Genomic DNA, 18,869 nt, shown 5'->3' with positions numbered 1-18,869 from the left:
ACGGGCTTTTGGTTAGAACAGATCTATATTGGGTGGCCACAAGAGAATTTTCCAACGATACAGGTAAATAAGGACAAAGCATGCGGGAGATATATGTAAAGATAATCTTCACTTTTATAAGAGAGTAAATAATATGACCATGTCGTAGGTCGGAACCATCTAGTAACAAATCTGTATTTTGAATCCTAATTCAAATTCTGATCATGAATCATTATCGTCATAGTCTTATTGCGACCATTAGTGGTAACGAGTATGCAAGACAAGGGACGTAATTTCCATCACCTTTAGGTTGTTTCTTAATAGAATAAAATATATTATTCTGCACTTGATTTTTAAAATGATATATGTATAAAACTTTAACTATTTTCTATAGAAATGTATGAGTTTGTCAGTGAGATCTCACATCGTTTAGGGAAGAAAATGAGAATGAAATATTCTTTATAAGAGTGTGGAAATCTCTCCTTACCAGACGCGTTTTAAAAACCTTGAAGGGAAGCTCGAAAGGGAAAGCTCAAAAAAGACAATATCTACTAGCAGTGGGCTTAGGCCGTTACAAATGGTATCAAAGCCAGGCATCGAGTAGTATGTCAGCGAGGATGTTGGGCCCCGAGGGAGAGTGTATTGTGAGATCTCACATCAATTAGAGAGAGGAACGAGTGACAATGATGCAATGGGGATTCCTAGCCCTAATAAAAGTAAATGGAAAATTTGCAAGATAGGGATGGAAAAGGTTTTCTCGTCTCTACCCCACCGATAGATATTTCTAAATGAAAGATAGAAAGATTGAAAAATTAAAGGTAAGTAATTGCTTTCTAACTTAATGAACTTATATATAAATTAAAATGAAATCAATTATTAAACACAATTAAAACGAACCCTAAGCTCTCATTGACTCACTCTCAATAATCTTCAACAATCCTCCTCTCGAATAAAGTTCACTATAAGGCTCCCCTTAACCGAGGCTCGACTCCTTTCTCTGGAGCCCTCGAACAAAGTACACCCTTTGTTCTACACGTTCGAGGCTAACAATTATTTATTCGATATGTGAAGATTCTATTGACATGGTTAAGTTTAGGGCATGACTCTAATACCAGGTTAGAAATCAAGACTCCCCACAATAGTATAATATTGTCCACTTTGAGCATAATCTCTCATGGCTTTCCTTTGTATTTCCCCAAAAGGCCTCATACCAATGGACATAGTATTTCTCACTTGTAAACCCATGATCTTCCACTTAACCAACGTCGTGGGACTCACTCCCAATAATCCTCAACAATATATATCTAATTTCATCCCAATGCAAATGGTAAAATGTGCCATTGAACTCAAAATTGGTGACACAATCGAAAGCCATGGAGGCCTCATGACACTCTCCGAGCTATCATCTTCTTTAAATTGTTCTTCCTCACTCCTACACCGCTTCCTGCGATTCTTGGTTCATCGTGGCATTTTCAAACAAGAAATCACAGGCGAAAATCTCACATGCTATAGCCATACACCTTTGTCTCGGCTGCTTGCCAGTAGCAGCGACAGCAGCCTGGCTCCGTTTCTTCTAGTGGAAAGCAACTCGGTGATGCTCGCAGCATGGCATGGCTTCAGCGCGCGAATTAAAGACAATGGAGCAGCACCATTTGAGGCTGTTCATGGCAAGGATTTATGGAGCTACGCTGCTGCTGACCCAATATTCAACGCCATATTTAATGATGCTATGGCATGCTCTGCGAGGGTGATGAGTGTGCCTGCAATACTTGAAGATTGTGGAGAGATTTTTGAAGGAGTTGAGTGTTTAGTGGATGTGGGTAGTGGGAATGGTACAAGCTTGAGCATGATAGTCAAGGCTTGCCCATGGATTAAAGGCATCAACTTTGATCTTCCACATGTTGTTGCTTCTTCATCACCATACATTGGTGTTCAACATGTTGGTGGCAATATGTTTGATTGTATTCCCAAGGCTGATGCTGCTTTCCTCATGGTTTGTATGCTTCAATTATGTCTATTTGGTCATTCGTGTCCAATAAGTACTTAATCTTTCAATTTTGTGTTGGATAGAATTTTAAATTTTAAAAAGTGCTAATAGGTCGGTGTAACATCCCAAACTCCGTTAACAACCGATATTATCCTCTTTGGCCTTTCACTAAAGGTTTTAAAACGTGTCTGTTGCTAACTCTTTGGGCTTCCCTCATGGTTTTTAAAACATGTATGTTAAGAAGAAGTTTCCACGCACTTATAAAGAATGTTTCGTTCTCCTTCCCAACCGATGTGGGATCTCACAATTCACCCCCTTCGGGGCCAGCATCTTCGCTAGCACTTGTTCCCTTCTCCAATCGATGTGAGACCCCCAATTCACCCCCTTCAGGACCCTCGTCCTTGCTGGGACACCACCTCGGGTTCAACCCCCACCCCCCTTTGACTCACAATCCACCCCCTTCGGGGCCCAGCGTCCTTGCTAGCACTCGTTCACTTCTCCAATCGATGTGGGACCCCCCAATCCACTCCCCTTTAGGGCTCTCATCCTTGCCGGCACACCGTCTCGTGTCTATCCCTTTCAGGGCTCAACCTCCTCACTGGCTGTTGGTGACAACAAAAAACTGAAGTGAGATGGAGAGGAGGAGTAATTTGGNTCATGAATCATTATCGTCATAGTCTTATTGCGACCATTAGTGGTAACGAGTATGCAAGACAAGGGACGTAATTTCCATCACCTTTAGGTTGTTTCTTAATAGAATAAAATATATTATTCTGCACTTGATTTTTAAAATGATATATGTATAAAACTTTAACTATTTTCTATAGAAATGTATGAGTTTGTCAGTGAGATCTCACATCGTTTAGGGAAGAAAATGAGAATGAAATATTCTTTATAAGAGTGTGGAAATCTCTCCTTACCAGACGCGTTTTAAAAACCTTGAAGGGAAGCTCGAAAGGGAAAGCTCAAAAAAGACAATATCTACTAGCAGTGGGCTTAGGCCGTTACAAATGGTATCAAAGCCAGGCATCGAGTAGTATGTCAGCGAGGATGTTGGGCCCCGAGGGAGAGTGTATTGTGAGATCTCACATCAATTAGAGAGAGGAACGAGTGACAATGATGCAATGGGGATTCCTAGCCCTAATAAAAGTAAATGGAAAATTTGCAAGATAGGGATGGAAAAGGTTTTCTCGTCTCTACCCCACCGATAGATATTTCTAAATGAAAGATAGAAAGATTGAAAAATTAAAGGTAAGTAATTGCTTTCTAACTTAATGAACTTATATATAAATTAAAATGAAATCAATTATTAAACACAATTAAAACGAACCCTAAGCTCTCATTGACTCACTCTCAATAATCTTCAACAATCCTCCTCTCGAATAAAGTTCACTATAAGGCTCCCCTTAACCGAGGCTCGACTCCTTTCTCTGGAGCCCTCGAACAAAGTACACCCTTTGTTCTACACGTTCGAGGCTAACAATTATTTATTCGATATGTGAAGATTCTATTGACATGGTTAAGTTTAGGGCATGACTCTAATACCAGGTTAGAAATCAAGACTCCCCACAATAGTATAATATTGTCCACTTTGAGCATAATCTCTCATGGCTTTCCTTTGTATTTCCCCAAAAGGCCTCATACCAATGGACATAGTATTTCTCACTTGTAAACCCATGATCTTCCACTTAACCAACGTCGTGGGACTCACTCCCAATAATCCTCAACAATATATATCTAATTTCATCCCAATGCAAATGGTAAAATGTGCCATTGAACTCAAAATTGGTGACACAATCGAAAGCCATGGAGGCCTCATGACACTCTCCGAGCTATCATCTTCTTTAAATTGTTCTTCCTCACTCCTACACCGCTTCCTGCGATTCTTGGTTCATCGTGGCATTTTCAAACAAGAAATCACAGGCGAAAATCTCACATGCTATAGCCATACACCTTTGTCTCGGCTGCTTGCCAGTAGCAGCGACAGCAGCCTGGCTCCGTTTCTTCTAGTGGAAAGCAACTCGGTGATGCTCGCAGCATGGCATGGCTTCAGCGCGCGAATTAAAGACAATGGAGCAGCACCATTTGAGGCTGTTCATGGCAAGGATTTATGGAGCTACGCTGCTGCTGACCCAATATTCAACGCCATATTTAATGATGCTATGGCATGCTCTGCGAGGGTGATGAGTGTGCCTGCAATACTTGAAGATTGTGGAGAGATTTTTGAAGGAGTTGAGTGTTTAGTGGATGTGGGTAGTGGGAATGGTACAAGCTTGAGCATGATAGTCAAGGCTTGCCCATGGATTAAAGGCATCAACTTTGATCTTCCACATGTTGTTGCTTCTTCATCACCATACATTGGTGTTCAACATGTTGGTGGCAATATGTTTGATTGTATTCCCAAGGCTGATGCTGCTTTCCTCATGGTTTGTATGCTTCAATTATGTCTATTTGGTCATTCGTGTCCAATAAGTACTTAATCTTTCAATTTTGTGTTGGATAGAATTTTAAATTTTAAAAAGTGCTAATAGGTCGGTGTAACATCCCAAACTCCGTTAACAACCGATATTATCCTCTTTGGCCTTTCACTAAAGGTTTTAAAACGTGTCTGTTGCTAACTCTTTGGGCTTCCCTCATGGTTTTTAAAACATGTATGTTAAGAAGAAGTTTCCACGCACTTATAAAGAATGTTTCGTTCTCCTTCCCAACCGATGTGGGATCTCACAATTCACCCCCTTCGGGGCCAGCATCTTCGCTAGCACTTGTTCCCTTCTCCAATCGATGTGAGACCCCCAATTCACCCCCTTCAGGACCCTCGTCCTTGCTGGGACACCACCTCGGGTTCAACCCCCACCCCCCTTTGACTCACAATCCACCCCCTTCGGGGCCCAGCGTCCTTGCTAGCACTCGTTCACTTCTCCAATCGATGTGGGACCCCCCAATCCACTCCCCTTTAGGGCTCTCATCCTTGCCGGCACACCGTCTCGTGTCTATCCCTTTCAGGGCTCAACCTCCTCACTGGCTGTTGGTGACAACAAAAAACTGAAGTGAGATGGAGAGGAGGAGTAATTTGGATGATGGGGAGGGAGGTCCTTTTATAGGGGGATTCCCGGAGTTGGTTGGAATTTTTGTGGATGAAATTGAATTCACCTCCTCTTCTCTCTGTAGTAACTAATTTCAAATTACTATTATTAGCTTCAACACCCTCCCTTAAACTGAATTCTGCGGAAATCAGTTTAGAACTTCACTTCATCTTCTTGATATACATCATGGATTCTGCACATCCCCATCTTTCTTCCNATATTCTTTATAAGAGTGTGGAAATCTCTCCTTACCAGACGCGTTTTAAAAACCTTGAAGGGAAGCTCGAAAGGGAAAGCTCAAAAAAGACAATATCTACTAGCAGTGGGCTTAGGCCGTTACAAATGGTATCAAAGCCAGGCATCGAGTAGTATGTCAGCGAGGATGTTGGGCCCCGAGGGAGAGTGTATTGTGAGATCTCACATCAATTAGAGAGAGGAACGAGTGACAATGATGCAATGGGGATTCCTAGCCCTAATAAAAGTAAATGGAAAATTTGCAAGATAGGGATGGAAAAGGTTTTCTCGTCTCTACCCCACCGATAGATATTTCTAAATGAAAGATAGAAAGATTGAAAAATTAAAGGTAAGTAATTGCTTTCTAACTTAATGAACTTATATATAAATTAAAATGAAATCAATTATTAAACACAATTAAAACGAACCCTAAGCTCTCATTGACTCACTCTCAATAATCTTCAACAATCCTCCTCTCGAATAAAGTTCACTATAAGGCTCCCCTTAACCGAGGCTCGACTCCTTTCTCTGGAGCCCTCGAACAAAGTACACCCTTTGTTCTACACGTTCGAGGCTAACAATTATTTATTCGATATGTGAAGATTCTATTGACATGGTTAAGTTTAGGGCATGACTCTAATACCAGGTTAGAAATCAAGACTCCCCACAATAGTATAATATTGTCCACTTTGAGCATAATCTCTCATGGCTTTCCTTTGTATTTCCCCAAAAGGCCTCATACCAATGGACATAGTATTTCTCACTTGTAAACCCATGATCTTCCACTTAACCAACGTCGTGGGACTCACTCCCAATAATCCTCAACAATATATATCTAATTTCATCCCAATGCAAATGGTAAAATGTGCCATTGAACTCAAAATTGGTGACACAATCGAAAGCCATGGAGGCCTCATGACACTCTCCGAGCTATCATCTTCTTTAAATTGTTCTTCCTCACTCCTACACCGCTTCCTGCGATTCTTGGTTCATCGTGGCATTTTCAAACAAGAAATCACAGGCGAAAATCTCACATGCTATAGCCATACACCTTTGTCTCGGCTGCTTGCCAGTAGCAGCGACAGCAGCCTGGCTCCGTTTCTTCTAGTGGAAAGCAACTCGGTGATGCTCGCAGCATGGCATGGCTTCAGCGCGCGAATTAAAGACAATGGAGCAGCACCATTTGAGGCTGTTCATGGCAAGGATTTATGGAGCTACGCTGCTGCTGACCCAATATTCAACGCCATATTTAATGATGCTATGGCATGCTCTGCGAGGGTGATGAGTGTGCCTGCAATACTTGAAGATTGTGGAGAGATTTTTGAAGGAGTTGAGTGTTTAGTGGATGTGGGTTAAGCTTCTCGAACAATGGTTGTTTCAAGGGCTTTGTGAATAGGTCTGCGATTTGTTCATCACTTCGGCAAAAGTTGAGTTCAATAATGCCTTCTTTACACTAATCACGCAAGAAATGAAATCGAACATCGATGTGCTTANGGGCCCCGAGGGAGAGTGTATTGTGAGATCTCACATCAATTAGAGAGAGGAACGAGTGACAATGATGCAATGGGGATTCCTAGCCCTAATAAAAGTAAATGGAAAATTTGCAAGATAGGGATGGAAAAGGTTTTCTCGTCTCTACCCCACCGATAGATATTTCTAAATGAAAGATAGAAAGATTGAAAAATTAAAGGTAAGTAATTGCTTTCTAACTTAATGAACTTATATATAAATTAAAATGAAATCAATTATTAAACACAATTAAAACGAACCCTAAGCTCTCATTGACTCACTCTCAATAATCTTCAACAATCCTCCTCTCGAATAAAGTTCACTATAAGGCTCCCCTTAACCGAGGCTCGACTCCTTTCTCTGGAGCCCTCGAACAAAGTACACCCTTTGTTCTACACGTTCGAGGCTAACAATTATTTATTCGATATGTGAAGATTCTATTGACATGGTTAAGTTTAGGGCATGACTCTAATACCAGGTTAGAAATCAAGACTCCNCCAACCATCTTCGGATCATCTTCTTTCTTGTAGAATACCCCCAAATCAAACGTTCCTCTCACATAACGAAGTATCTTTCTTGCTGCATTTAGATGTTTTTTNACAATAGTATAATATTGTCCACTTTGAGCATAATCTCTCATGGCTTTCCTTTGTATTTCCCCAAAAGGCCTCATACCAATGGACATAGTATTTCTCACTTGTAAACCNCTTCCCACAATTTGTTTGAAGTACCTATTATCAACCTCTCGCCTTTCAATATCCTTGTGCAATTTCAAACCCAATTCTGATGGAGTTCCAAATGTGCGCTCATCCAATTTAAATCTTTCAAGTAATTCTTGCATATTTCTTCTGACAGATAAAGTTACTGCGGGAGTTTGAGTAACTTCTACTCCAAGAAAATATCTCATCAAACCAAGATTTGTCATTTCAAATTCCTTATCATGCTTTTCTTAAAAGATTCAAACATTTCTTCATTATTGCCTANGTTTCTTCTAGTGGAAAGCAACTCGGTGATGCTCGCAGCATGGCATGGCTTCAGCGCGCGAATTAAAGACAATGGAGCAGCACCATTTGAGGCTGTTCATGGCAAGGATTTATGGAGCTACGCTGCTGCTGACCCANATAATGTTACCTCTCTTTTCAGTTTTCACATACAACGTATGTTCATACGGGCATTTAGTGAATCCCATCTTTTCAAAATGAGAATCAATGCGACTGTACCATATAAAACTTTCTTCAACTTGTATACTTTTTCCTCTTTGCTTTTTTGAACAAAACCTTCTAGTTGCTCCACATATACCTCTTCTTGAAGCTCTCCATGTAAGAAGGCCGATTTCACATCAAGTTGATAAATAGGCCAAGATTTCTGTGCTGCAATAGAAATTATGAGCCTGATAGTATCTTGACGTGCCACTGGTGCAAATACCTCCTTGTAATCAATTTCATACTTCTGCTTGTATTCTTTTGCAACGAGTCGCGCCTTGTACTTATCCACCTCACCGTTTTCATTCAACTTGGTTTTGAATACTCATTTTACTCCGATTGTTTTCTGCCCTCTAGGAAGATCGGTGAGCTCCCAAGTCTTGTTCTTCTCTATGGATTTGATTTCACTGTCCATAGCTTCCTTCCATTTCTTCTCCTTTACCGCTTCTTCATAGACAATTGGATCACTATCCATAAGGAATGCAAAATAACTACTATCACTTGATTCATAGTCCATCTCATAATAAATCATCCAATTTGGTCTCTTTCTTGTTCTTGGATTTCTTTGATTATGATCATGATCTTCTTCTACTGATTCTTCTTGTTGAGCTTGTGATGAGCTCTCTCCATGCTCATAGTGAGGCTGAATAGGGGCTTCAGTTTGTTCTTCTTCAAGATCTACAGGAATCTGCTGATTCACAGTGATCTTTTCTTCCCATGTTCAAGTCTTCTTTTCTTCAAAGACTACATCACGACTTACCACCACCTTCTTTGTCAAAGGATCATAGAGCTTGTACGCCTTAGAGGTCTCGCTTACTCCAAGAAACACACACTTCAAACTCTTGTCCTCAAGTTTCTTCCTTTTCTCATCAGGAACGTGTGCATATGCTATGCACCCAGAGATTCTAAAGTGGTCTACTGTAGGTTTTCTTCCGCTCCATGCTTCTTGTGGAGTCATATCTCTAACAGAAAAAGTACGGCTCCAGTTGAGAATGTGAACGGACCACACGACATCTTCTGGCCAGAATTCCTTCGGGACTTCTCCTTTATCTAGTAAACTTCGAACCATGTTGAGAATGGTCCTGTTTTTCCTTTCGGCCACACCATTTTGTTGTGGTGTACATGTCATTGTTAACTGCCTTGTTTGCTTCTTCGATAGAACATACAATGTAATCGAACTTTGGAGTTAGTGATCGCAAAATCTTTTCTACGACCGCAACCTCCGTGATTGAACCACCATGCATCCTCATTTTACTTGCAAGACTTATAACCTTGCCAATATAATCATTCACCGTTTCTCCCTTTTGCATTTGGAGAATTTCAAAGTCTCTTCTGACGGCTTGTAGTTGAGCACGTTTTACTCTCGTTGAGCCTTGATACTTCCTCCTCATAGAATCCCAAATTTCCTTGGATGTCTTCTTCTGAAGCAATGTTTCCAAGATAGTCCTATCAATGAACTGAAATAAATAGTTCTTGACCTTTAGGTCCTTCAACTTCGATGCTGCCAACAGTTGCTGTTGACCAGCTGTTGACCAGCTGAGAGTACCTCGCCTTCATTTGGCTCTTCATAACCCGTCTCCAGCATATCAAAGAACTCCTTTGATCTGAGAAAATTTTCCATCAACATCGCCCAATGATCATAGTGACCATCGAACCTCGGGATGGCGGACTAAACGTAGCTCTCAACTTGTTTTTCTGCTGCCATTTTTGCTGCTGCAAGATTGCTCTTATACCAGTTGTTGGTGACAACAAAAAACTGGAGTGAGATTGAGAGGAGGAGTAATTTGAATGATGGGGAGGGAGGTCTAGAGGAGATTCCGGAGTTGGTTGGGATTTTTGTGGATGAAATTGAATTCACCTCCTCCTTATCTTCATTCGTGACTAATTTCAAATTACTGTTATTAGCTTCAACAATATTTTCCTCTTTCGCTTCCCCTTTAAACTTTCTCTCAAAGTTTTAAAATTCATATGCAAGGGTGAGATTTCTACACGGTTGTAAAGAATGGTTCGTTCTCCTCCCAAACTGATATGGGATCTCACAATTGATAAACTTTCCATCGTGAGTCTATTACTTTCCATCGTGAGTCTATTTAACCAAAAATTTTATAAATACGTAAAACTTTCATTTGTGTCTAATATAAGTGTCTACATATTTTTAAAATTTAAATATCTAATAGATACTAAATTTGAAATTCAAGAACTCACTTGATATTTGTAAAGTTCAATAACCAATAACCTTTTAACCTTTGAAATAGAGGTCGGAAGGTTCAGAGATTTATTAAATATATTTTAAAGTTCATACGAACTAAATCAATACCGTGCAAACTAATATTGACGAGGTGAAATTTTTGGATGAAAAAGAATATTAGCTTTGAGATTATTTGATAGTGGGTTCTGTCTTCTTCCTCCTCTCCATCCACCATCTCCAACACCATCTCCAACACCGTCTCCAACACCGTCTCAACTTCATATACAGTTATGATCTATTTTAGGTTTAACAGGTTCTACATGACTGGGATGATGAGACATGCATCAAAATTTTGAAGAATTGTAGAGATGCAATCCCAAAAAAGACAGGAAAAGTGATAATTGTAGAAGCAGTTCTTGAGGGAAAACAAGAAAATAATCTGTCGGATGTGGGATTGATGCTAGACATGGTGATGATGGCTCATACCAACGACGGCAAGGAAAGAACAGCTAAAGAATGGGCTTATGTTCTTCACCAAGCTGGTTTTACTCGACACACCATTACTCCCATTCGAGTGGTTCAATCTGTTATTCAAGCCTTCCCTTGATACGATAAAGGAGGAGTATATGAATGTACTTTTCTCAGGTATCTTGTATGCTTGTCGTCTTCTTAATTCAAAAACAAGAGATTTAAATTTCAGATAAACGGCCTGCGCGTAGTACTCGCATGTGGGACTTGCGACTAGCCTCCTTAATTCCCTATGCGTGGAGGCACATGTAAGTTCGATTCTGGCCCATTTAATTTTTGTTTGTCTGACTTTCATCCTAGTTCTAGTTATAATCATGTTTTTATGTGAAATAGGACCTCATTGAGGAAAATTTGAATTCTTAGACACCCTAACTGAGTAGAAACGTTAAACGAATGGTATGCGTCAACCATGTAAGTGACCTCACCATCGGATAGGTTGGACGACTTGTTTCATGTATGACGACACGTGCCTAGTTGCTCATGCACGTGTCATTTATGCTTTGTAATTATGATGTATGATGTATGAAGATGTGACTGAGTTACATGATGATGTTATATGATGATATTATATGATGATGTAATGATGTATATGATGTATATGATGACATTAGATGATGATGAATGATAATATGGTAATGTAAGATTGTATGATGATGAGACGGATTATAGTATGACGTTATTCCATATCGAGATGAAGTGCATGTATTGAATACCATGATGCATTATGACTATGATTTATTTTCTAAGAACACGACCCTAATTGAAGTTAATAATGATGAATGTATGAAGACCAACACCTACATATTGCTTAGTGTAACATATGAACGTTATATAGGGTTGTGTCACAAAGATAATTTAAAGATTGAAAACTATATGGACCTAATGCATTGTGTGTACATATACATTGAGATACTTCCCCATTTATGATGATGAGTACAGACGCGTACACTATGATGACAACGATCATGCCTCGCATGACACGTAGGGTCTGCTGACCTTCGGATGTCGTTACAAACAGCTAGCTCGACTATGATGGGTCCAGGGGGTGCAAATCGCTTGGGGATCCACACTCGCATACACATCCAATTTTTTTTCCGGAGAGGAGGTCACCCCTTGATGGTTTTAAAATGATTTCCCTACATCATGAGTTGATGAGTTTGCATTCTTTGACCCAATAGTGGGCTCAGTTAATGAGTATTTTTTAAAATACTCAAGTTAGGTGCAATTTCTTTTTCAAGTAAAGGCAAAGCATCCCTGTAGATGACGGTGACATCACAATTCGAGACCATGACGCATGCATATGAATAGGGTAGCTATATTTGTTTTCTTAGACTTAGGTTAGATCAATAGAGTCTTTTTAACTTTAACATTATTTATTTTATTCAGTTTTTTGTTGAGTCGTTTAAAGATGTTTTTGAACACGTAAGTCCATGACACTGTTTTAAAATGTAGTTATACTTTTTGATATGAACCACGACTAAGGAATTTCCCCAATTACAAGGACGAGAGCCAAGAAGCTACAACAAACCTTACACAGTTATATTCAAGCAAGGGTGAGCTCATCAAAAGAAATTCTAGAAGACGTTGGAGACCTCCCTTATATGTTGTGTAAAGTTGAGCTCCAAGAAAAAGATGAATTAAATGTACTTTAAGTTGCATTTAATGAACTCGGTTGAATTTATGAAACTAGTCCAAGGATGACTAATAAGCACATTTTATTCATTGCACTGTTTAATTACAGTTTAACTATTTGTTTGTCATATTTAAGCTAGTTTTAAATATAGGAGTTAAGGTTATATTTTAATCTACCGAGATAGGTTACCATATTCCACCATTAACTAGTCATTTTAACAGGGAGGTTATACATATTTCTCATTTACTAGCCCATTCAATTTGGGAGTTATGTATCACATATGTTAAGGTTATAAAGGCTCATTCTTTTGTTTCATTAGACATCAGATTTTGGAATTAAGAGTAGAATTTATATTTTAGCTTTGTTGAGAGCTAAATTTTTCTTTGCAAAATCTTGTGTTTAGAATTTGCATGTCAAAGGCATTCAAGTGGAATTGATCAAACCTCTTGTGGAGTGATTCGAATCACGAGTTTAGAAACGAGTTTTCTTTACTCTTGATCTTGATCATCAAGATAATTCATTTCATACTTTCCCTTGGGTGATTTCCATATCACTTTTTAAACATTTAATTTCACATATGACGACTTTAAGTAAGTAAAAATTTAGAGTCGTTGCAAAGATAAAGATCAAAGCTTAGAGAATTTTGGAGAAATGAGAATTGAAATAGGAGATAAGGACGAACTGAAAAGATATCCCTAGAGCCACCGAGACCGTGGACATCTCTAACTAAAATGCACCCTAAATTTATTAAAAATACAATAAATGTCAACTTTTAATTACATAACTAATTATGCATTTTTAATAATAAACTATCTATCGACCTTTTAGAAGGCTAAAGATCTAGTCACTATCGATCTTTATATTAGATTCAATATCAAATCACTTCGGTCTCTTTTTACAAGTTTAGAATCAACGTTCAATATTACGATGTTCACTCTATCTCGATGTATATCCATGTCATAAGATCAAATAGATCAAAACCCCCCGTTAAACTAAGAATTAAACTAAGAATAGATATTGGTTTCTGTCTCCGTCCCATTTAATTTTGTTAATAGAAATTATTTTTGCATATTTATTAATGTGGGCATTGTCCATCTTTTTAAAATCTTGCTAGGGTGGAGTGTGCATGTTTATAAGAATTAAGTTCCTAGAGACGTATCTTTAATAATGATAATTGGTTGCAAAAGAAATAAACCACTAGCTTTAATGGCATTGGCATTTAATATATTTCCTTGTTTACTCAAAAATTAAAAATTTTACTCTTAGATATAAAATTAAACATATGTCTAATTAGACTGTAGACTTGTAATTTTATGTTAAGCAAATCCATTCATTTTCACAACCCTCGATGCTCTCAAACCACTTATTGTATTGTAATGTCACAATCTTTAATGCTTTGATACTCAAATTGTTGTAGCAGAAGCGAAACTAAGATCGATCGCACTCACACGCCCACAAACAGAAATTAAACAAAGAGACACAAACATTTACGTGGTTCGGAGAGGAGAAATTTCCCTAATCCACGGTTGATAGTCAGTCACTGTAATCAAAGTGTTTACCCGTGTATTTCTCTTACACTCTCACACCACAAAGTCTCTCAACAAAATTTCTTTTAATTGTCTCGAGACAAATACAAAATAACAGTGACTCCCTTACCTAAATGTGACTAGACAAATACAAAATGACAATGACTTCACGTCTCAAAACAATGCTAGACAAATCTTTATATAAGCATAGTAATACTAATTCTAATACATGAACAGAATATGAAACAAAATGGTTATGAACTAAATGAGAGTTATGCCAATACATCTTTATGACAACTTACAACAATCTCCACCATGTTCGAAGATCCTCAAACAGATAACTGGATCCCCGAGTACATAATCGGTTTGGTTGCCATCAAGTCAATAGTTATTTCTTCCCTCTAATGTCGATCAAATCCAAGCAATGCCAAAACTTTTCACGAGCAACTACCTTTGTCACCATATCCGCAGGATTATCATCCGTTCTAATTTTCAATAAATGAATGTGCCCTTTAACAGGGACATCAATATGACTGGTACGAGCATGATGGACTTGGTTCTTTCAGAAACAAATAACACTCTGGCTATCACAAAACCGATTCTATGTGTTCCTAAGAAATACCGAAGTCATTAACCAAATCATGTATTCAAGTAGCTTGTTTAAAAGCTACCGTGACTGCGATATACTCCATTTTGGTGGTAAACAATGCAACAATAGACTGCAATGTCATACAAAGATTTCTTCAATCAACGTACCAAATGTTGGATTTCTTCAATCTACATACCAAATGTTGTTGCTCGACCGCTCGAAAATCAACTAGTTGTGTCATATGTATTTCTTTTTTCAAATCTTCATGCAAGAAAGCAGTTTTTATATCAAGTTGTGCAAGCTCAAGATTAAATTAACCAACCAATGCCAACAAAATCTGAATGGATGAAGATAATCACAATTCTTGAAAATATCATTTTCAAGAACAAATAAGCAAGCTTGCAAAGAGAAAATTATCCTCGATAATTGATGGTGAATGTGAGCACGTCTCGTGGTCGATGAGGTTAAATCTTTCATAATGCCCCAAATGCCATAACCTAGCTCTGATACCCCTTGTTGTGCACCTAAATGCCAAAACCAAATTGTACCCTAATGCCACAACCAAAATGTTCAGATACCCAATTGTTGTAGCAGAAGCAGAAGCAAGACCAATCGCACTAAGACACCCACAAACAGAAATTAAACAAAGAGACCCAAAGATTTATGTAGTTCAGAGAGAAGAAATTCTTCCACATCAAGGGGTGTTAGCCAATCACTATAACCAAAGTGTGTACAGTGTATCTCTCAACTCTCACACTACAAAGACTGGCAACAAAATTCCTCCCAATTGCCTCCCAAATATAAAATGACAATGACTTCACATCTAATCCAAATGTCACTAGACAAATATAAAATGACAATGACTCCACGTCTCAAAACAATGTTAAACAAATTTTTATATAAGCATAACAATACTAATTCTCATACATGAACCAAATGAATGAGAATATGAAACAAAATGGTTATGAACTGAACGAAAGTTAATAACCGAAAGTATGAACATTATAAATTAAATGAGAGTTATGACAATACATCTTCAACTTTAAGTTCCTATGGACGAATCTTTAATAATGATAATTGGTAACAAAATTAAAAATCGATATCAAATTAAACATATGTCTAATTAGACGGTGGCCTTGTAATTTTATGTTAAATAAGTTGATTAATGATAAATGATACAAAATTTTAAAATTCACATCCAACACAAAACTTCATAATTTAACTCTCCTCATTTCTTTTTCCCTCTCCCAATCTATATATATATATATATATATATATGGATGTGAAAGGACAATGATATCATCCCAATTGAAAAAGATACACAATCCCTAATGGACTTTGCTTTGAAACAATCCATTTCAAAGAACGAAGAACATGAACACGCTTGTCTTCAAGTTTGGCAATACATATTTGGCTTCGTTGAAATGTCAATCATAAAATGTGCGATAGAACTCAAAATTGGTGACACAATCGATAGCCATGGAGGCCTCATGACACTCCCCGAGCTATCATCTTCTTTAAATTGTTCTTCCTCACTCCTATACCGCATCATGCGATTCTTGGTTCATCGAGGAATTTTCAAAGAAGAACCCACAAAAAGCTACGCTCAAACGCCCATGTCTCGGCTGCTTGCCAGTAGCAGCGGCAGCAGCATGGCTCCACTTCTTCTATTCGAGAGCAACCCAGTGATGCTCGCACCATGGCATGGCCTCAGCGCGAGAATAAAAGGCAATGAAGCCATACCATTTGAGGCTGCTCATGGCAAAGATATATGGAGCTATGCGGCAGCTGACCCAACACACAATGCAATGCTCAATGATGCTATGGCATGCTCATCGAGGGTGATGAGTGTGCCTGCATTACTTGAAGATTGTGGAGAGATTTTTGAAGGAGTTGAATGTTTAGTGGATGTGGGTGGAGGGAATGGAACAAGCTTGAACATGATAGTCAAGGCTTGCCCATGGATTAAAGCCATCAACTTTGATCTTCCACATGTCGTTGCTTCTTCACCACCATCCATCGGTGTACAACATGTTGGTGGCAATATGTTTGATTGTGTTCCCAAGGCTGATGCTGCTTTCCTCATGGTTGGTATACTCATACATTGTTAAATTATGTCAATTTAGTTGAGTATTAAATTTTTGTTTGATAGGTTTCTAAATTTTAAAAAGTGGTTAATAGGTCGGTGTAACAGCTCGTTCCCTTCTTCAAGGTTTTAAAACGAGTCTGTTGCTAACTTTTTGGGCTTCCACTCATGGTTTTTAAAACGCATATATTAGGAACAGGTTTCCGCACACTTATAAAAAATGTTTCGTTCTCCTCCCCAACGAATGTGGGATCTCACAATCCACCCCTTTAGGGTCCAGTATCCTCGATGGCACTCGTTCCCTTCTTCAATCGATGTAGGACTCCCCAGTCCACCTCTCTTCAGGGCTCAATCTCCTCGCTGGCACATCGCTCGGTGTCCGGCTCAGATACCATTTGTAACATCTCATGCTCATAGCTAGCCGATATTATCCTCTTTGGACTTTTCTTTTTAAGTTTCCTCTCAAAGTTTTAAAAATTCGTCTGCTAGGGTTCCACACACTTATAAAGAATGTTTTGTTCTTCTCTCCAACAGATGTGGAATCTCACCAGAGGTAAACTTTCCATCATGAATCTATTTAATCCGAAAATTATATAAATTGTCTAATAAATCCTTAAACTTTTTAATTTATGTCTAATAAATCTATAAAACTTTAATTTGTGTCTGAACCATTCAAATGAATATAGGTGAACTTTAGATTAGCTTCTCCGTTGCAAACATATATTGACTTTGAGCTTATTTGACAGTGGGTTCTACATGACTGGGATGATGAGACATGCATCAAAATTTTGAAGAACTGTAGAGATGCAATCCCAAAAAAGACTGGAAAAGTAATAATTGTAGAAGCAGTTCTTGAGGGAAAACAAGAAAATAATCTGTGGGATGTGGGATTAATGCTAGACATGGTGATGATGGCTCATACCAACGACGGCAAGGAAAGAACAGCTAAAGAATGGGCTTGTGTTCTTCATCAGGCTGGTTTTACTCGACACACCATAACTCCCATTCGAGCTGTTCAATCTGTTATTCAAGCCTTCCCTTGATAAGTTAAAAGGAGGAGTATATGAATGTACTTGTATGTTTGTTGTTTTCTTAGTTCAAAAATAAGATATTTAAATTTCAGATAAATGGCCCGCACGTGATACTCGCATGTGGGACTAGCGACTAGCCTCCTTCCCTGTGCCTGGAGGCACATGTAAGTCCGAGTTTGGCCCGTTCAATTTTTGTTTGTCCGACTTTCATCTTGGTTCAATTATAATCATATTTTTATGTGAAATAGGATCTCATTGAAAAAAAGTTGTATTCTTAGACACCCTAACTGTGTAGAAACGTCAAACGAAGGGTCTTCGTCAACCATGTATGTAGTCTCACTATCGGATAGGTTGGACGACTTGTTTGATGTATGACGACACGCGTCTAGTTGCCCATGCACATGTCATTTATGCTTTGTAATTATGATGTATGATGTATGAAGATGTGACTGAGTTACATGATGATGTTATATGATAATATTATATGATGATGTGATGATGTATATGATGACATTAGATGATGATGAATGATAATATGGTAATGTAAGATTATATGATGATGAGATGGATTAGTATGATGTATTCCATATTGAGATGAAGTAATACCAATATGCATTATGGCGATGGTTTATTTTCTAAGGACAACCCTAATTGAAGTTAATGATGATGAGCATATGAAGACCAACACCTACATAGTGCTTAGTCATATAAACGGTGTATAGAGTTGTGTCACGAAAATAATTTAAAGATGAAAGCTACAAGGACCTCATGCATTGTGTGTGTACATCTATATCGAGATACTTCTCCATTTATGATGGGGTCTGCTGACCTTCGGATGTCGCTACAAATAACTAGCTCGACTATGATGAGTCCAGGGGGTGCGAACCGCTTGGGGATCCACACTCGCATACGTGGATCGTGTGTAGGGAAGTACTACATCCAATTTTTGTTCAGATAGGAAGTCACCCCTATGATGGTTTTTAAATGATAGGTTCCTACATCATGAGTTGCATGCGTTTGCATTCTCGGACCCAATTGTGGGGTCAGTTAATGAGTATTTTTTTAAATACTGAAGTTGTGTGCTATTTCTTTTCAGGTAAAGTAAGGCATTTTTGTACGGTTGACGATGACATCGCAATTCGAGACCATGACACATGCATATGCATAGGGTAACTATATTTATTTTCTTAAACTTAGGTTAGATCAATAGGATCTTTTTAATTTTAACGTTATTTATTTTATTCCGTTTTTTTTTTTTTTTTTTTTTTTTTTTTTTTTTTTTTTTTTTTTTTTT

The 18,869-nt window shown here is 38.3% G+C and overlaps 3 protein-coding genes across 3 annotated transcripts; all 3 read left to right on the top strand.

The window, feature by feature from the left end:
* The first annotated feature begins 1,222 nt into the window (after positions 1–1,222).
* Positions 1,223–2,026, top strand: LOC111776422 ((R,S)-reticuline 7-O-methyltransferase-like). Its single transcript, XM_023655858.1, has one exon. The coding sequence runs from the start codon at positions 1,223–1,225 to the stop codon at positions 2,024–2,026; it is 804 nt and encodes a 267-aa protein (XP_023511626.1).
* A 1,616-nt stretch (positions 2,027–3,642) lies between these two features.
* Positions 3,643–10,789, top strand: LOC111776419 (xanthohumol 4'-O-methyltransferase-like). Its single transcript, XM_023655855.1, has 3 exons — positions 3,643–4,392; positions 10,383–10,385; positions 10,496–10,789. The coding sequence occupies exons 1-3, from the start codon at positions 3,643–3,645 to the stop codon at positions 10,787–10,789; spliced, it is 1,047 nt and encodes a 348-aa protein (XP_023511623.1).
* A 4,994-nt stretch (positions 10,790–15,783) lies between these two features.
* LOC111811481 (3'-hydroxy-N-methyl-(S)-coclaurine 4'-O-methyltransferase 2-like) lies at positions 15,784–17,702 on the top strand. Its single transcript, XM_023698352.1, has 2 exons — positions 15,784–16,545; positions 17,291–17,702. Exons 1-2 carry the CDS (start codon positions 15,790–15,792, stop codon positions 17,585–17,587), a joined length of 1,053 nt encoding a protein of 350 aa, XP_023554120.1. The 5' UTR covers positions 15,784–15,789; the 3' UTR covers positions 17,588–17,702.
* Positions 17,703–18,869: the final 1,167 nt, after the last annotated feature.

This window comes from Cucurbita pepo, chromosome LG15 (assembly GCF_002806865.2).
Source record: "Cucurbita pepo subsp. pepo cultivar mu-cu-16 chromosome LG15, ASM280686v2, whole genome shotgun sequence".
NCBI classification, from domain to species: Eukaryota; Viridiplantae; Streptophyta; class Magnoliopsida; order Cucurbitales; family Cucurbitaceae; genus Cucurbita; species Cucurbita pepo.
The sequence above is the reverse complement of the archived record's forward strand: the minus strand, read 5'-3'. Positions and strand labels throughout refer to the sequence as shown.

Bases quoted from the DNA above. Each gene is read 5' to 3' on its own strand.
- LOC111776422 (XM_023655858.1), top strand. From the start codon at position 1,223: ATGATCTTCCACTTAACCAACGTCGTGGGACTCACTCCCAATAATCCT.
- LOC111776419 (XM_023655855.1), top strand. From the start codon at position 3,643: ATGATCTTCCACTTAACCAACGTCGTGGGACTCACTCCCAATAATCCT.
- LOC111811481 (XM_023698352.1), top strand. From the start codon at position 15,790: ATGGACTTTGCTTTGAAACAATCCATTTCAAAGAACGAAGAACATGAA. The intron at 16,546-17,290 runs GTTGGTATACTC...CTTATTTGACAG, and splicing joins CTGATGCTGCTTTCCTCATG to TGGGTTCTACATGACTGGGA.